This window comes from Cyanistes caeruleus, chromosome 34 (genome assembly GCF_971803275.1).
Source record: "Cyanistes caeruleus chromosome 34, bCyaCae1.hap1.1, whole genome shotgun sequence".
Classification (NCBI taxonomy): Eukaryota; Metazoa; Chordata; class Aves; order Passeriformes; family Paridae; genus Cyanistes; species Cyanistes caeruleus.
Window position 1 is genome coordinate 1,720,366 of NC_141735.1, and position 17,231 is coordinate 1,737,596.

Sequence of the window (17,231 nt, forward strand, 5' to 3'; positions counted from 1 at the left end):
CGGGCCGGGAGGGTCCAACCGGGCCGGGGGAGGGGTTCTAACCGGGCCGGGAGGGTCCAACCGGGCCGGAGGAGGTCCAAGCCGCCCCGGGGTGGGGGGTCCAACCGGGCCTGGAAGCTGCACCTGCCCCGGAGGATCCTGCCGCAGGTCTGGGGTCCCTTCCCTGCCCAGCCCCTCACCCCCTCCCCTCACGGCAGCCTCGTCCTGCACCCCCCGCCCAGGAGACACACCTGGGTTTTAAATCACAACCATCAAAACCCCCCAAAAATATATAAATAGATCCCCAAATCTGTTATCTATAACCCCAAGACAACCTCTAAACTCGTTATTTTGCAGCACCCTGAGATCCCCTCACCACCCCGCCTTGAGAGAAAGAACTGCCAGAAAAAGTTTTGACTTAAACAACATTTTTTTCCCTTTAGTTTTTATGTCGTTTTTAATTTATACAATAAAAAACCACTTTATGGCACCCGGGGGCAGCAGATCCCTGAAGCGAAGGCGACGGCCGGGGCTCCGTCAGCGCAAGAGGCACCAAAATCGGGAGGATTTGCCCCAGAAGGGCCGAGCGTGAGGCGGGGAGGGACAGGGGGGCTTTGGCAAAGCTCGGGGGGTCCCGTGTGACCCCCCACCCCTTCCCCCCATCCAGCCTTTTCTGCCGAAAAAAGCCAAGAAAAGGGAAAATCCAGCGCGGGGGTTGTGGAAGGCACTTGGAGGATCCGGTCAGGCGAACATGGTGAGCTGGAGCCACTGCGGACCAGGAGGAGGAGGAGGAGGGTGAGGAGAGGAGGGTGAACAAAGTGTGGGGAAAAGAAGAGAAGGAGGGAGAGAAGGAGGAAAAAGGAGGAGGAAGAGGAGCAGGAGGAGAGGGTGAACAAAGTGTGGGAGAAGAGAAGGAGGGAGAGGAGAAGGAGGAAAAAGGAGGAGGAAGAGGAGGAGAGGAGGGTGAACAAAGTGTGGGGAAAGGAAGAGAAGGAGGGAGAGGAGGAGGAAAAAGGAGGAGGAAGAGGAGGAGAGGGTGAACAAAGTGTGGGAAAATCAAGAGAAGGAGGGAGAGGAGGAGAAAAGAGGAGGAGGAGGAGGAGGGTGAGGGAGGAGGAGGAGGAAGAGGAGGAGAGGGCAAACAAAGTGTGGGAAAGGAAGAGAAGGAGGGAGAGGAGAAGGAGGAAAAAGGAGGAGGAAGAGGAGGAGAGGAGGGTGAACAAAGTGTGGGAAAGGAAGAGAAGGAGGGAGATGAGAAGGAGGAGGAAGGGGAGGAAGAGGAGGAAGAGGAGAGGATGAACAAAATGTGGGGAAAAGAAGAGAAGGAGGGAGAGGAGGAGGAAAAAGGAGGAGGAAGAGGAGGAGGAGAGGGTGAACAAAGTGTGGGAAAGGGAAGAGAAGGAGGAAGAGGAGAAGGAGGAAAAAGGAGGAGGTAGAGGAGGAAGAGGAAGGCCTCGGGTTCCCCCAGCGGTACCTGCAGCAGGTCGAAGGTGACGACGCCGTCCTGGTCCACGTCCATGGCTTGGAAAAACCCTGAGGGGAGGGAAAGGCGTTGGGATTTGAGGGGGGGGAAGTTCCATTTCTGAGGGAAAAGTGTGCTCGGGATGGGATGGGAAGGCTGGGATGGTTTGGGATCCGGTTGGGAGGGATGTTTGGGATGGTTTGGGATGGTTTTTGGGATGGTTTTTGGGATGGTTGGGACGGTTTGGGACGATTTGGGATGGGTTTGGGATGGATTTGGGATGGTTTGGGGTGGTTTGGGATGGTTTGGGGTGGTTTGGGGTGGATTTGGGATGGTTTGGGATGATTTGGGATGATTTGGGATGGATTTGGGATGGTTTGGGGTGGGATTGGGATGATTTGGGATGGTTTGGGATGGTGTTTGGGATGGTTTGGGATGGTTTTTGGGATGTTTGGGATGGTTTTTGGGATGGTGTTTGGGATGGTTGGGATGTTTGGGATGTTTGGGATGTTTGGGATGGTGTTTGGGATGGTTTGGAATGTTTGGATTTGTTTGGGATGGTTTTTGGGATGGTTTTTGGGATGTCTGGGATGGTTTTTGGGATGGTTTTTGGGATGGATTGGGATGGTTAGGATGGTTTGGAATGTTTGGATTTGTTTGGGATGGTTTTTGGGATGTTTGGGATGGTTTTTGGGATGGTTTGGGATGGTTTGGGATGGTTTGGGATGGTTTTTGGGATGTTTGGGATGGTTTTTGTGCCGTTTGGGACGGGGCTGCTCACGGAACATGGTCTCGAGGCGCACGAGGCAGCAGACGAAGCTGTCGAAGTCCAGGGCCAGGTCGGGCTCGGCGTAGCGGGTGATGAGCAGCTCGTGCAGCCGCTTGTTCAGCCGGTACCCTGGGACAGGGGGACACCCCGGGGGTCACCCGGGGGTCCCGGGGCAGGGGAGGGCCCAGGGGGGTCCCCGGGGGTCACCTGCGGCCTCCAGCGCCAGGCGCAGCTCGTAGGCGCTGATGGAGCCCGACTTGTCCAGGTCGAACTTGCGGAAGATGCTCTGGGCAGGAACAGCCCCCCCAAAAACAGGGGTCACTCAAGGGGAGAGACCCCCAAAACATCCCCAGTGCACCCCAAAATCCCCCAAAAAACAGGGGTCACTCAAGGGGAAAGACCCCCAAAACACCTCCAGTGCACCCCAAAATCCCCCCCAAAAACAGGAGTCACTCAAGGGGAGAGACCCCCAAAACACCTCCATTGTACCCCAAAATCCCCCCCAGAAACAGGGGTCACTCAAGGGGAGAGACCCCCAAAACATCCCCAGTGCACCCCAAAATCCCCCCGAGAAACAGGGGTCATTTGTGGGGAGAGACCCCCAAAAACACACCCGGTGTACCCCAAAATCCCCCAAAAAAACAGGGGTCACTTGTGGGGAGAGACCCCCAAAAACACCCCCAGTGTACCCCAAAATCACACCCAAAAACCCAGGGGTCACTCCTCAGGAGAGACCCCCAAAACACCTCCAGTGTACCCCAAAATCCCCCAAAAAACAGGGGTCATTTGTGGGGAGAGACCCCCAAAATCCCCCCCAGAAACAGGGGTCACCTGTGGGGAGAGACCCCCAAAACACCCCCGGTGTACCCCAAAACCCCCCAAAAACCAGGGGTCACTCCTCAGGGGAGACCCCCAAAAACACCCCCAGTGTACCCCAAAACCCCTCACAAAGGGGGCGTCACCCATAAGGAGAGACCCCAAAATCCTCACCCCGCACCCCAAATTCCCTCACTGCACCCCAACACCCCCCAAAAAACGGGAAAACAGCGCGGGGAGGAGAGAGACCCCAAAACAGCCCCAAAGGTGGGGGTCAGCCATGAGAGAGACCCCAAAACGCCCCCACTGAACCCCCAAAGGCCGGGGGCCGCCCCCGTGCCCCCAGACCCACCAGGTAGTTGCGGATGCGGTTCCAGAGGACGTTGAACTCCACCAGCCCCAGTTTCCCGTTCCCGTCTTTCTGGGGGAGGGGGGTTAAGGAAAGGGCGGCTTGGGGGTCCCCCAGAGCCCCCCCAGAGCCTCCCAGGGACCCTCAGAGCCCCCTCAGAGCCCCCCCAGAGACCCCCAGAGCCCCTCAGAGACCGCCAGAGCCCCCCCCGAGCCCTCCAGAGCCCCCCCAGAGCCCCTCAGAGACCCCCAGAGCCTCCCAGGGACCCCTCAGAGCCCCTCAGAGACCCCCAGAGCCCCCCCAGAGACCCCCAGAGCCCCTCAGAGACCCCCAGAGCCTCCCAGGGACCCCCAGAGCCTCCCAGGGACCCCTCAGAGCCCCTCAGAGACCCCCAGAGCCCCTCAGAGACCCCCAGAGCCTCCCAGGGACCCCCAGAGCCCCCTCAGAGACCCCCAGAGCCCCTCAAGAGACCCCCAGAGCCTCCCAGGGATCCCCAGAGCCCCTCAGAGCCCCCTCAGAGCCCCCCAGAGCCCCCTCAGAGACCCCCAGAGCCTCCCAGAGCCCCTCAAAGCCCCCCCAGAGCCCCTCAGAGACCCCCAAGCCCCTCAAAGCCCCCCCAGAGCCCCTCAAAGCCCCCCCAGAGCCCCCTCGGAGTCCCCCAGAGACCCCCAGAGCCCCCCAGAGACCCCTCAAAGCCCCCCCCGAGCTCCCAGAGCCCCTCAAAGCCCCCCCAGAGCCCCCTCAAAGCGCCCCCAGAGCCCCCCCAGCCCCCCAAGCCCCTCAAAGCCCCCCCAGAGCCCCCCAGAGACCCCTCAGAGCCCCCCAAGCCCCTCAAAGCCCCCCCAGAGCCCCTCAAAGCCCCCCCAGAGCCCCCCAAGCCCCTCAAAGCCCCCCCAGAGCCCCTCAAAGCCCCCCCAGAGCCCCCCAGCCCGCAGGATACGTCCATCAGGTTGACCATGCTCCGGCAGGACTCGGTGCTGAAGCCCTTGGTGCGCAGGTCTTTGTCTGGGGTTGGGAGGAGTGGGGCGTTAACGAGGGCCAGGGGTGTTAATGAGGGCCGGGGGTGTTAACGAGGGCCAGGGGTGTTAATGAGGGGGGCGGGGTTAACGAGGGGGCGGGGTTAATGAGGGGGGCGGGGTTAATGAGGGTGGAGCCCCCCCCCAATCCCGGCCCGGCTCACGTTTGCCCATGATGCGGTTGAGGATGGTCTGGAGCTCGGTGACGCTGATCTCCAGGTCCTGGGGAGGGGACACGGGGTGGCCTCGGTGTCACCGCTCAGCAGTGACATCATCGGCACCCGACGACATCATCGGTGTCCAGTGACATCATCAGCGTCCAATGACATCATCGGCAACCAACGACATCATCGGTGTCCAATGACATCATCGGTGTCCAATGACATCATCGGTGTCCAATGACATCATCGGCAACCAACGACATCATCGGCACCCAACAACATCATCGGTGTCCAATGACATCATCGGTGCCCAATGACATCATCAGCAAACAACAACATCATTGGTATCCAATGACATCATCGGTGCCCAATGACATCATTGGCAACCAATGATATCACTGGCAACCAATGACACAATTGCCAGCCAATGACATAACCTTCAGCCAATGACATCATCAACAATGACATCATTGCCAACCAATGGTGTCACTGGCAGCCAATGACATCATAATCAACCAATGGTGCAGTACCCAACCAACGACATCACCAACAACCAATGGCGTTACCAGTGACCGATGACATCACAGCAACCCATGACATCATTGCCAACAAATGACGTCACTCCCAACAGCGACATCGTGCCCAGCCGATGACATCATCACCAGCCAATGACGGCTGTCGGTGACATCACCGCCACCCGCTGAGGTCACGATGTCACCTGGATGTCACCTGGACGTCACCTGGACGTCACCTGGACGTCACCTGGATGTCACCTGGACGTCACCTGGACGTCACCTGGACGTCACCTGGATGTCACCTGGACGTCACCTGGACGTCACCTGGACGTCACCTGGACGTCACCGTCCCTTACCGGCCCCGCCAGCTGCCTGAAGAGCTGCTTGAAGTTCTCATCGATTTCGCTCTCCCGCAGCACTTTCTGGGGGAAGTTTGGGCACCGTTTGGGTACCCTGGACCCAAACCCGGCACACCCCGGTCCCGGCACACCCCGGCACACCTGGGGACACCCCGGTACCTCCCTGGCACACCCCAACACACCCCAGCACACCTGGGGACACCCTGGTACCCCCCTGGCACACCCCCTGTACACCCCTGGCACACCCCAACACACCCCAGCACACCCCGGCACACCCGGAGACACTCTGGCACTCCCCTGGGCACACCCCAACACACCCCGGTGACCCCCGGTACACTGCCACACACCCCAATACACCCCCACACACTCCCGGCACACCCCAACACACCCTGGTGACCCCCAGCACACCCCGGTGCCCCCCGGTCCCGGCTGACCTCGTCCGGCAGCGTGGCCTGGATCTTGTCGTCCATCTCCCTGCGGACAGAGCGAGAGCGGGGTGAGCGCAGGGGCGCGGCGGGAGCTCGGCGGGGGCGCGGTGGGAGCTCGGTGGGAGCTCGGCGGGGGCGCGGCAGGAGCGCAGAGGGAGCTCGGCGGGGGCGCGGTGGGAGCGCGGTGGGAGCTCGGCGGGAGCTCGGCGGCGCCCGCGGGCCGGCGCTTACTCGGTGCCGGCTCTCTTCTCGGAGAAGACGCGGAGCACGAAGTCGCCCTCGCGGTTGGGCTCGAAGGTGGAGGGCACCACGATGTACTCGCCGGGCGGCAGCCGGAAGCGCGTGCTGACCTCGCGCAGGTTGATGAACTGCTCGGAGCGCGCGCGCGACGCGTTGGCCAGGAAGAACTCGCGCTTGAGGTGCACGGCCGACCTCCCCACGTACTGCGGGCAGCGGGGGGACACGGTACAGAGACACCCCCGAGCGGCACCGGGGGGACCACGAGCGGCACCGGGGGGACCCCGAGAGCGGCACCGGGAGCAGCACCGGGGGATCCCCGAGAGCGGCACCGGGGGATCCCCAGAGTGACACCAAGGGGACCCCGAGAGCGGCACCGGGGGCAGCACCGGGGGATCCCCGAGAGTGGCACTGGGGGATCCCCGAGAGCGGCACCAGGGGGACCCCGAGAGTGGCACTGGGGGATCCCCGAGAGCGGCACCGGGGGATCCCCAGAGTGACACCGAGGGGACCCCGAGAGCGGCACCGGGAACGGCACCGGGGGATCCCCAGAGTGACACCAAGGGGACCCCGAGAGCGGCACCGGGAGCGGCACTGGGGGGACCCCAAGAGCGGCACCGGGGGGACCCCGAGAGCGGCACCAGGGGGTCCTGAGAGTGGCACCAGGGAACCCCCGAGAGTGGCACCCAGAGCAGCGCTGGGGGATCCCTGAGAGCAGCACTGGGGGTTCCCTGAGAGTGGCACCGGGGGACCCCGAGAGTGGCACCGGGGGATCCCCAGAGCGGCACCAGGGGCAGCACCGGGGGATCCCCGAGAGTGGCACTGGGGGATCCCCAGAGCGGCACCAGGGGATCCCTGAGAATGACGCTGGGGGGTCCCTGAGAGCGGCCCAAGGGTGGCCTCGAGAGCGGCACCAGGGGGTCCCCGAGAGTGGCCCCGAGAGCAGCCCCGAGGTGTCCCCGAGAGTGGCACTGGGGTGGCCCCAAGAAGGGCCCTGGGGGGTCCCCGGGGTTTCCCCAAGAGCGACACCAGGGTGTCCCCAAGAAGGGCCCCAGGGTGACCCCGAGAGTGGCACTGGGGGGTCGCTGGGGTGTCCCCGAGAAGGGCCCCCGGGTGTCCCCCAGAAGGGCCCAGGGTGTCCCCGAGAAGGGCCCTGAGGTGTCCCCGAGAGCGGCCCAGGGTGTCCCCGAGAGCGGCCCAGGGTGTCCCCGAGAGCGGCCCAGGGTGTCCCCGAGAGCGGCACTGGGGGGTCGCTGGGGTGTCCCCCAGAAGGGCCCAGGGTGTCCCCGAGAAGGGCCCCGAGGTGTCCCCGAGAGCGTCACCGTTGGCGCGGAGCACCCACCTCGGGAGGGACCTGTGTGGAAGAGGAGACAGCGGTGGGGCCTGGTGGGTGAGAGGTGACACCAGGGGACCCTGAGGGACCCCAGCTAACGCCACTTGACCCTGATCGACCCCAGGTGACCCTGATCAACCCTAGGGGACCCCAGGTGACCCCGATTTGCCATAGGGGACCCCAGGTGATGTTGCCTGTCCCCAGTTGACCCCAGTCAATCCCGGTTGACCTCCGTTGACCCCCGTCAATGCTGGCTGGCCCCAGTTGATCCCAGTTGACCCCAGCTGATCCCAGTCAATCCCAGTTGACCCCAGTCAGCCCCAGTCGACCCCAGTCGGCCCCAGTTGACCCCAGTCGGCCCCAGTTGACCCCAGTCGGCCCCAGTTGACCCCAGTCGGCCCCAGTCGATCCCAGTTGACCCCAGTTGATCCCAGTCGGCCCCAGTTGACCCCAGTTGACCCCAGTCGATCCCAGTTGACCCCAGTCGATCCCAGTTGACCCCAGTCGATCCCAGTTGACCCCAGTCAATCCCAGCTGACCCCAGTCAATCCCAGTTGACCCCAGTCAGCCCCAGTTGACCCCAGTCGGCCCCAGTTGACCCCAGTCGATCCCAGTCGATCCCAGCTGACCCCAGTCAGCCCCAGTTGACCCCAGTCGGCCCCAGTTGACCCCAGTTGATCCCAGTCGGCCCCAGTCGATCCCAGTTGACCCCAGTCAATGCCGGCCAGCCCCGGCCGACGCCGTTACCTCGTAGACGGCGAACCCGATGGTCTCCATGTCCTTGCCGTGGCGGCGCTCGCGGCGCCGGTGCTTCTGCATCAGCGCCAGCAGGAAGCTGCAGCCAGGCTCGCGCCCGCCGTCCTCGTCCCGCTCATCGTCCACCTCCTCCAGCTGGATCTTGAACTGGGGGTTGATCCAGAACGTGGCTGCGGAGGGGGCACGGGGGGGCTCAGCGGGCGCCGGGCCGGGCGGGCCCGGGGCCGTTCCCGCCGCGTACCGGGGTAGTTGCGGCAGCCGCCGGCGGTGCTGCCGCGCCGCCACGTGCCGTCGTAGAGCCGCGTGTTCCACTTGCGGAACTTGCGGGACTGCAGCGCGTCCGGGGTGAGGTTGCAGATCTCCAGGCGGGTGAATTCCCGCAGGAAATCCCGGAAGGACATCCTGCAGGGAACGGAGTTTTCTCTCGTTTCCGGGCGCGGAACGGCCGGGAAAAGGGGTCGGAGGAGAATTTTTCCTACCAGAATTCCCCATCCTCCATCTTGACCATGAGCTGCTGGCGCAGCGCCGGCTCCACCGCGTGCCACTCGGCCGAGCTGCGGGGACAGCGGGGTCAGCGGGGCCGGGCTCCTTAGCTCGTTAGCTAACGAGCCTCGCGCTAACGAAGCCTCACCCGTCGCTCCAGGCGCCCGTCCACTCCACCTCTCCCCAGGGATTGCGCATCCGGATGAGCTCCAGGGCCTGCCCGCGGTACCGGACCTGCGCGGGGGCTCCGTCAGCGCCAAATCCCACCCAAATCCCCCCAAAAGCGGCGCCGGGCCTCACCTGCTGGGCGCCGGTCACCGAGTAAGCGTGGCCCTTCACCAGCTTCTTGAAGGTCACCGCCTCCATGTCGAAGGCGCTGGTTATCTGCGGGGAGCGGCGGCGTTGGGAGCGCCGCCGTCCCGCCGGGATTCCCCCCGGAACGCCGGCGGCCGCGGCGCACTCACGTCGATGGAGCAGCCCAGCAGGGAGCCGCGCTCCAGAGCCTTGAGGATGATCTGGTAGAGGTCGGCCGGGGGCCGGCGGAGGTCGAACCACTCGGTGACGCCGCCCGTGAAGTCCTCGAAGCCCTCGGAGGTGCTGCCGCCCGACAGCGCCTCGTAGCAGCCGTTCACCCTGCGCGGCAGCCGGCGGCGTTCTCGGGGGGTTCTGCCCCCCAAAAAACGCCGCGGGGAGAGGGGAGGGGCCCTACTTGGCGTAGGCCTTCTCCAGCAGCGCGCTCCAGAACTCGGAGCCCTCGGCCGAGTGCACGAAGAGCAGCTTCCCGTCCTTGGTGGGCAGGAAATCGTCCACCACCACGTCCAGCCACTCGCCAAACTGCCAGATCTGGGGGGAGCAGGAGGAGGAAGCAGCCGGGTTAGCCAGGGAAGGAGATTCTGGGGGAAAAAACGCCCGGTTTGGGGTCCTACGAGGCACCGGGGGGAGTTGCCACAGTGGGAGAGGGATGCAAGGAACTGGGCGGGGGAAAAAGGGCCCAAAATAACGGGGAATCCTCCCAAAATTGGAGGTGTGGCTGAAATTGCGAAGAGAACCCCTAAAACCTTGGAGGAGTCACCTCAGAACTGCAGAGTGGAGCCCCTAAACTGCGGGGGATCCCCTCAAAACGCTCACGAGGAGGCCCCAGATGGCACAGGAACCCCTCAGAACGACAAGAGGAGGCCTGAAGCGCCGGTGGGAGCCCCAAAACCTCCTGATTTCCCCTCAAAACGACTGAGGGGATCCCCAAGGCCGGGCTTTGCTGACCTGGAAGTGGAAGATGCCGGCGTAGCCCTGCTGGAAGCTCTGCCCGTGCGGCACCACGCGGTGCAGGAGGGTCTCGTTGAGCGTCAGCGACGCGATGGCCGCCAGCAGCCAGCAGTCACCTGCGAGGAACCAAAACCGGCCAATTCCCACCAAAACCACCCCAAAAACAACCCCAGACCCGCAGAGAAGAGCGGGGCCGCCTCACCCAGCGCTCCCTGGCAGATGTCGGTGCGCGTGGCTCCGTCCACGATGAACCGCGGCCGCGGGCACAGCTCCTGCGGGAAACCCCCAAAATTGGCGACGTTCGCGCCTTCCCGCGGGGATTTCGGCGAGGATCGGCACCGGATCGGCGCCGGGCTCACCGTGGGTCTCTTCCACTGCACGCCGTGGGTTTTGGAGGAGCCGGGGCCCAGCTCGCGGAAGCCGAGGGAGGAGGCGGCCGGGGGGAAGGCGGGGTCCCGGAACAGGGTCCCGGAGCGCCGGCACTCCTCGGCCAGCTGCCCGAAATCCTGGCCCAGGTAACGCACGGCGTTGTCGTGCCGGCCCAGCCCCAGCTCCTTGGCTCGCTGCCGCCGCACCTGCGCCGAGACGCCGGTGCAGAACACCGGCACCACGGGCGGCTCCGCCATGCTGCGGGGAACGGGGAACGCGGCGGGTGGGACGGGCGTTCCGCAGCGGGATGGGGGGCTGGGGGGGATTCGGGGGTCTGGGGGGGATTTGGGGGTTTTGGGATGGGGATTCAGGGGTCTGGGGGGGATTCGGGGGTCTGGGGGGGATTTGGGGGTTTTGGGATGGGGATTCAGGGGTCTGGGGGGGATTTGGGGGTCTGGGGGGGATTTGGGGGTTTTGGGATGGGGATTCAGGGGTCTGGGGGGGATTCGGGGGTCTGGGGGGGATTTGGGAAGGGATTTGGGGATTTTGGGGGGGGATTTGGGGGCAAATTTGGAGATTTCGGGGGAATTTGGGGGTCTGGGGGGGATTTGGGGGTTTTGGGATGGGGATTCAGGGGTCTGGGGGGGATTTTGGGGTCTGGGGGGGATTTGGGAAGGGATTTGGGGATTTGGGGGGGGGATTTGGAGGCAAATTTGGGGGTTTGGGGGGAATTTGGGGGTCTGGGGGGGATTTGGGGGTTTTGGGATGGGGATCCAGGGGTCTGGGGGGGATCCAGGGGTCTGGGGGGGATTTGGGAAGGGATTTGGGGATTTGGGGGGGGGATTTGGAGGCAAATTTGGGGGTTTGGGGGGAATTTGGGGGTTTGGGAAGGGATTTGGGGGGTTTTGGGATGGGGATTCAGGGGTTTGGGGGGGATTTGGGGGTCTGGGGGGGATTTGGGAAGGGATTTGGGGATTTTGGGGGGGGATTTGGAGGCAAATTTGGGGGTTTGGGGGGAATTTGGGGGTTTGGGAAGGGATTCGGGGCTTTGGGAGGGAATTTGGGTTTTTCCCCCAGATTTGGAGTCCTGCCCGTGTCGGGCTGGAGGAAACCGGGGCGATTTCGGTGAGACGAGAGTGACGCTGTTTTGGGGTAAAAAGCGGCAATTCCGGGGCCAGGGGAGCTCCCAGGGGTCCCAAATCCCGGGGTTTCACCTCGGAACGGCCCCGTCAGAGTCAAATCCTGGCACTTTTGCCACGGGACAGCCCCAAAGGCAGCGGAAACCAGGGGAAATGCCCCAAACTGGTCGTGCAGGTTGAGGCGTGGCCGTGGGCGCGGCCCCGAGGGCCTTCCTCGAGCCCTGGGGAGCTTCATTAAGCATTGGGGCGGTTAATTAACCACTAGGCACGTTAATTAAACGCTAATCAGAGCCACCAAGGAGTGACAGAGCCGTGCCAGGGGTGGGGCTGCCGAACACGGGGGGTTCCCTCACCCCAAACCCCAGCGCAGCCCTCGGGTCAGGGACACCCCAAACTCGGGGACTGAACCCCAAAAATGCACAAATTAACCCCAAAATGGGGCCGAGTCCAACCCTCCCTCCCCCTCCAGCTCCCTGAGCCCCCCTCCCCGGCACTGCCGGCTCCCCTGGCCCCTCCCCACGCACGTTTTTGGGCTGAAATCGCCTCTTTTCAGCCCGTTCTGGGTGGCCGCAGCCCCGGCAGGTGCCGTGGGGCGAGGGCCGGGCCCGGCTGCCGCCTCTGCCCCGCTGCTGGGGAGAAAAGCCCGGAAAAGAACAAAAACCCCGCTGAAAAACCAGCAAAGCTCCAGCAAAACCAGCAACACCCCCCGAGCCCCCTCCCCGCCGCAGCCCCGACACCCCCAAATCCCCTTCTTTGGCTAAAGCGCGGCTCGGGGGGCGGGCTGGGGGATCCCCCCCGAGGCTCCCCAAAATTCCCAGCTGCGGGAAGGGACGGGAAGCGGTGCCAGGGGCGGTTCTTGCCCGTTTTCCCGGGATTTTGCCCCGTTCCGGAGTTGTGTAAGCGCCGGGCGCGGGGTCTGCGGGCGCTCCCGCTGTGTCACCGGCTGTCCCCGGCCGTCCCCGGCTGTCACCTCCCGGCGCCGCTCCTACCTCCGCTCCCGGGCTCGCCGCTTTTGGGGGAAAAAACAGGGCAAAAAGGCAAATTTCTTACCCCAAACTTCCTGGAGCAGGAAGGCGAGGCCGCCCCCGCCCTCCCCCCAAGCCCGAGACTCCTCCCTGCGCCGCTCCCGCCCCGAGCCCGCGGGGAGGGGACACGGAGCGGGGCTGGGGGGACACGGAGCGGGTTTGGGGGGGTTTGGGGGGACACGGAGCGGGGCTGGGGGGGTTTGGGGGGACACGGAGCGGGGCTGGGGGGACACGGAGAGGGGCTGGGGGGACACGGAGCGGGTCTGGGGGGACACGGAGCGGGTCTGGGGGGACACGGAGCGGGGCTGGGGGGGTTTGGGGGGACACGGAGAGGGTTTGGGGGGGTTTGGGGGGACACGGAGAGGGTCTGGGGGGACACGGGGGGGTTTGGGGGGACACGGGGGGGTTTGGGGGGACACGGAGAGGGTCTGGGGGGACACGGAGAGGGTCCGGGGGGGTTTGGGGGGACACGGAGAGGGTCTGGGGGGACACGGAGAGGGTCTGGGGGGACACGGAGAGGGTTTAGGGGGGTTTGGGGGGACACAGAGCGGGTTTGGGGGGGCCCGGAGCGGGTTTGGGGGGGTTTGGGGGGACACGGAGAGGGTCTGGGGGGGTTTGGGGGGACACGGTGAGGGTCTGGGGGGGTTTGGGGGGACACGGTGAGGGTCTGGGGGGGCCCGGGGGGGTTTGGGGGGACACAGAGAGGGTTTTGGGGCTGTTTTGGGGCCGTTCGGGCTCCTGGGGGATTGTCACCGCATGGGGAGGGGGACGGGGGGCTGGACATGGGGGGACACTGGGGGGGCTGGACAGGAATGGGACATGTGGGGCTGGACACGGGGGAGCACTTGGGGGGCTGGACACGGGGGGTGTGACACAGGTGGGACATGTGGGACTGGACACTGGGGGTGTGACACAGCTGGGACATGTGGGGCTGGACATCGGGGGGACATTGGGGGTGTGACACACCTGGGACATGTGGGGCTGGACACTGGGGTGTGACACACCTGGGACATGTGGGGCTGGACACTGGGGTGTGACACAGCTGGGACATGTGGGGCTGGACACTGGGGTGTGACACACCTGGGACATGTGGGGCTGGACATTGGGGGTGTGACACAGCTGGGACATGTGGGGCTGGACACTGGGGGTGTGACACAGCTGGGACATGTGGGGCTGGACACGGGGGGCACTTGGGGGGCTGGACACGGGGGGTGTGACACAGCTGGGACATGTGGGGCTGGACATTGGGGGGACACTTGGGGGGCTGGACACGGTGGGTGTGACATAGCTGGGACATGTGGGGCTGGACACTGGGGGTGTGACACAGCTGGGACATGTGGGGCTGGACATTGGCGGGACACTTGGGGGGCTGGGCACTGGGGGTGTGACACAGCTGGGACACGTGGGGCTGGACACTGGGGGTGTGACACAGCTGGGACATGTGGGGCTGGACATTGGGGGTGTGACACAGCTGGGACATGTGGGGCTGGACACTGGGGGTGTGACACAGCTGGGACATGTGGGGCTGGACACTGGGGGTGTGACACAGCTGGGACATGTGGGGCTGGACACTGGGGGTGTGACACAGCTGGGACATGTGGGGCTGGACACTGGGGGTGTGACACAGCTGGGACATGTGGGGCTGGACACTGGGGGTGTGACACAGCTGGGACATGTGGGGCTGGACACTGGGGGTGTGACACAGCTGGGACACGTGGGGCTGGACATTGGGGGTGTGACACAGCTGGGACATGTGGGGCTGGACACGGGGGGCACTTGGGGGGCTGGACACGGGGGGTGTGACACAGCTGGGACATGTGGGGCTGGACACTGGGGGGACACTTGGGGTGTGTGACGTACCTGGGACATGTGGGGCTGGACACGGGGGTGTGACACACCTGGGACATGTGGGGCTGGACACTGGGGTGTGACACAGCTGGGACATGTGGGGCTGGACATTGGGGGTGTGACACAGCTGGGACATGTGGGGCTGGACATTGGCGGGACACTTGGGGGGCTGGGCACTGGGGGTGTGACACAGCTGGGACATGTGGGGCTGGACACTGGGGTGTGACACAGCTGGGACATGTGGGGCTGGACATTGGGGGGACACTTGGGGGGCTGGACACAGGGGTGTGACACACAGGACACTCCCACCACGTCCCCATGGCTGTGACCCCCCCAAACCAGACCCCACTCCCCCTTTATTCCCCATTTTCACACAGAAAAAAGTCCCAAATGAGCGATTTTCCAATATGTTTTACCCATTTTCTACGTTTTTTGCACAAAAATGGGGAGACAGGAAGGGCCTTGGGGAGAAAACTAGCGATTCTGGGCAACTTTGAAGGATGTGGGTGATAAACAAGACGGAAATGGAAAAAAACTGTGAAGATATCACCCAAAACCACCAGTTGGGATGGCAGCAAAAAGACCTTTTTGAGCAAAAAATGGGGGTTGGGTTAAAAAAATCCAAAATTAGTTGTGTAAAAACCAAAGGAAAAAGCAATACGAGTGTGGCACAGCCCCATTCCAGCAGGTTTTACCCCAAATCAGGTGTGGAGCAGCCCCAATTCCAGTCACCCCAGGACAGGGTTTTGGGGCAAAAGCAAAAAAAAAGGGCAAATTCTGGGAGAAAACCAAAAAAAGGGACATTTTTTGGGAGCAAAAAAAAATTTAAAAACAAACAAAAAACCCCAATTCTGGGTGAGAAGCAAAAAGGAGCCAATTTTAGGGTTAAAAAAGAAAAGAAAAAAGGGCTCAATTTGGGGTCAAACCAAAAAAATACCAAATGTCCACACGAAATAAAAGGGAAATTGGGTCCAAACTTGCTGTAAAATCCCCAGTTTTGATGATTTCTTTGCCCTGGCCCTGTCTGGGCGTTCAGGGTTAGCCCAGGCTGCCCCGGGGTTGTTTTTGGGTGGGAATCAGGGATTTTGGGAAGGATTTAGGGATTTGGGGTAATGGGATTTGTGGGAATTTGGGAGTGGGAAGTGGAGGAGGACTCTGAGGGTTTGGGGTTAATTAGAGCCCCCTCTTCATTAGCAGGGGCATCACTTGATTGATTAGAGCCCCTCCTTAATTGGGGGAGCATCATTAAGGCCTCACACTTCATTAATGGGGTATTATTAGGGCTCCCTTCTTCCTTAAGCCTTCCTGCTTAATTAATGGAATCATCATTAGGGCCCCTTGCTTAATTAAAGCCCCCCACTTCATTAGCAAAAATAACTCAAGAACCCCCTGCTTCATTAGAACCCCCCCAAGTTCATTATGAGGGCTTAATTAGGGCCCTCTGTTTAATTACTGGGGCATCATTGGGATCCCCTCTGGACTGGGAGGGTGTTAGGACCCTAATTAAGGCAGGGGTTCATTAAAGCCCTAATTAAGGACTCACAGGTGTGAAGAAGTTGAGGGGGTGCAGTTGCTCCTGGGCTGGAGTACCTCAGTGCCATGGCCAGCAAAATGGGGTGAAAAACAGCTGCTTTAGGCAAAAAAACAACTAAATTCTAGCAAAAAGGTAGTTTTTCTTAAAGCAAATTCAACTAAAATGTGGTTTTGGTAGGACTGACCTTGTTGTAGGCCCTGAAGAGAAACGCCAGTACCACGGTGTCTTCTCAGGGAGGAGAAAAACAACAGGAAAATCATTTTTTGGGGGAAAACCGCTCAGTTTGGGGGTTCTGGAATGTGAGGGGGTGGGTTTAGCCCGGTTTGGACGGTAGCTCAAAAATCCCCACAAGAATTAGCATTTAACGCCCATAAAACTTCAAGTGACCCTAAACCCAACCTTTTTTAACGCCTAAAAAGCCCTAAATTCCCCCCAAACCAGAATAAGAGTTTAATCCCCAAAAGCTCAGAGTGACCACAGCTTTACCTCTGTCTCGTACCTCTCTGCCTCAGTCATGCTGCAGGAATTCCCTTTTCCGCCCCAAAAAGGGGTCGAAAACAACACTGTCTGGTCTCCCCATAAGGAAAAAAAAACATTAAAGTTTTCTTTAAAATTCATTTGTGTATTTCAGTAAGATTTAAGGCGCTGAGTTGATTTTCTGATGCCAAAATGGAAAGGCGGGAAAAAAAAATCCCCTCAGGAGCTCCGGAGCTTTCCCGCCTTTTTCCTTCGCCTCAGGGAAGTTAACCCCGCCCCTCCCCGGGAGCCGCTTTCTATAGGCTGTGAGGGCGCTCCGCCAGCCAATCAGAAGGCAGAGATCGAATAAGCCACGCCTCTCTACTCAGTTGCTGCTTTTTAAAGGCGGGGCGGCGGGACGCTGCGCGGGATCAGCCAATCAGAGATAAGGAGCGCAGAGCAGACGTCGCTGATTGGCTGGGTGCCGTGAGGGGAGACGTGTGAAGGGAGGGGCGGCCGCGGCTCGGGTGAGGGGTTTGGGGGGGTTTGTGAGGAGGGAAGGCGCTCGGGGGAGGCGCTGAGGTCACACAGCATCGGGTGTGGCGCGCGGTACGAGCGAAAGGGGGGAAAGGGACAAATCCGGGTCATGTTGGGCCTCCCCAGGGAGCCCAGGGGGTCGCTGCCCTCGCCCGCGCCGCCCCTCCCTTAGCAACAGCCGCCGGCCAAGCGGCGTCGTGCGCGGGATTTTTCTGATTGGCCGAGCCCCGCCGGGCCCGGCCAATGAGCGCGAGCCACGGGACCCTGCGCGTCCCCGCCCACCCCAGCGCCGGCTGCGGAGCCGCTCGGAGCGTACCAAGCGCGGGAGTGCCGGGGGGGAGCCCAGCCGTTTGGGGTTTAGGGGGCCGCGACCCCCACGGTCCCTGTGCGGAGAGAG

The 17,231-nt window shown here is 62.4% G+C and overlaps 1 protein-coding gene across 17 annotated transcripts; it reads right to left on the minus strand.

Moving 5' to 3' along the window:
* Positions 1-390: 390 nt before the first annotated feature.
* On the minus strand, positions 391-17,042 carry CAPN1 (calpain 1). 17 transcript variants are annotated; one of them, XM_086871114.1, is made up of 25 exons: positions 16,341-17,042; positions 16,026-16,066; positions 15,851-15,937; positions 12,424-12,443; positions 11,959-12,063; positions 10,286-10,553; positions 10,129-10,198; positions 9,924-10,042; positions 9,373-9,506; positions 9,128-9,296; positions 8,964-9,047; positions 8,812-8,897; positions 8,660-8,734; positions 8,422-8,582; positions 8,154-8,350; positions 6,086-6,297; positions 5,861-5,900; positions 5,424-5,489; positions 4,556-4,613; positions 4,316-4,380; positions 3,379-3,447; positions 2,418-2,496; positions 2,223-2,339; positions 1,454-1,512; positions 391-747 (listed from the first exon to the last, which is right to left on the minus strand). In XM_086871114.1, the coding sequence occupies exons 6-25, from the start codon at positions 10,550-10,552 to the stop codon at positions 721-723; spliced, it is 2,154 nt and encodes a 717-aa protein (XP_086727240.1). In that variant the 5' UTR covers position 10,553; positions 11,959-12,063; positions 12,424-12,443; positions 15,851-15,937; positions 16,026-16,066; positions 16,341-17,042; the 3' UTR covers positions 391-720. The 17 variants fall into 17 exon arrangements, with proteins under 17 accessions (XP_086727240.1, XP_086727237.1, XP_086727246.1 ...); XM_086871111.1 differs by having other exon boundaries at positions 16,026-16,133; XM_086871120.1 differs by having other exon boundaries at positions 11,959-12,060; positions 15,851-15,934; positions 16,026-16,133; positions 16,341-17,025.
* Positions 17,043-17,231: the final 189 nt, after the last annotated feature.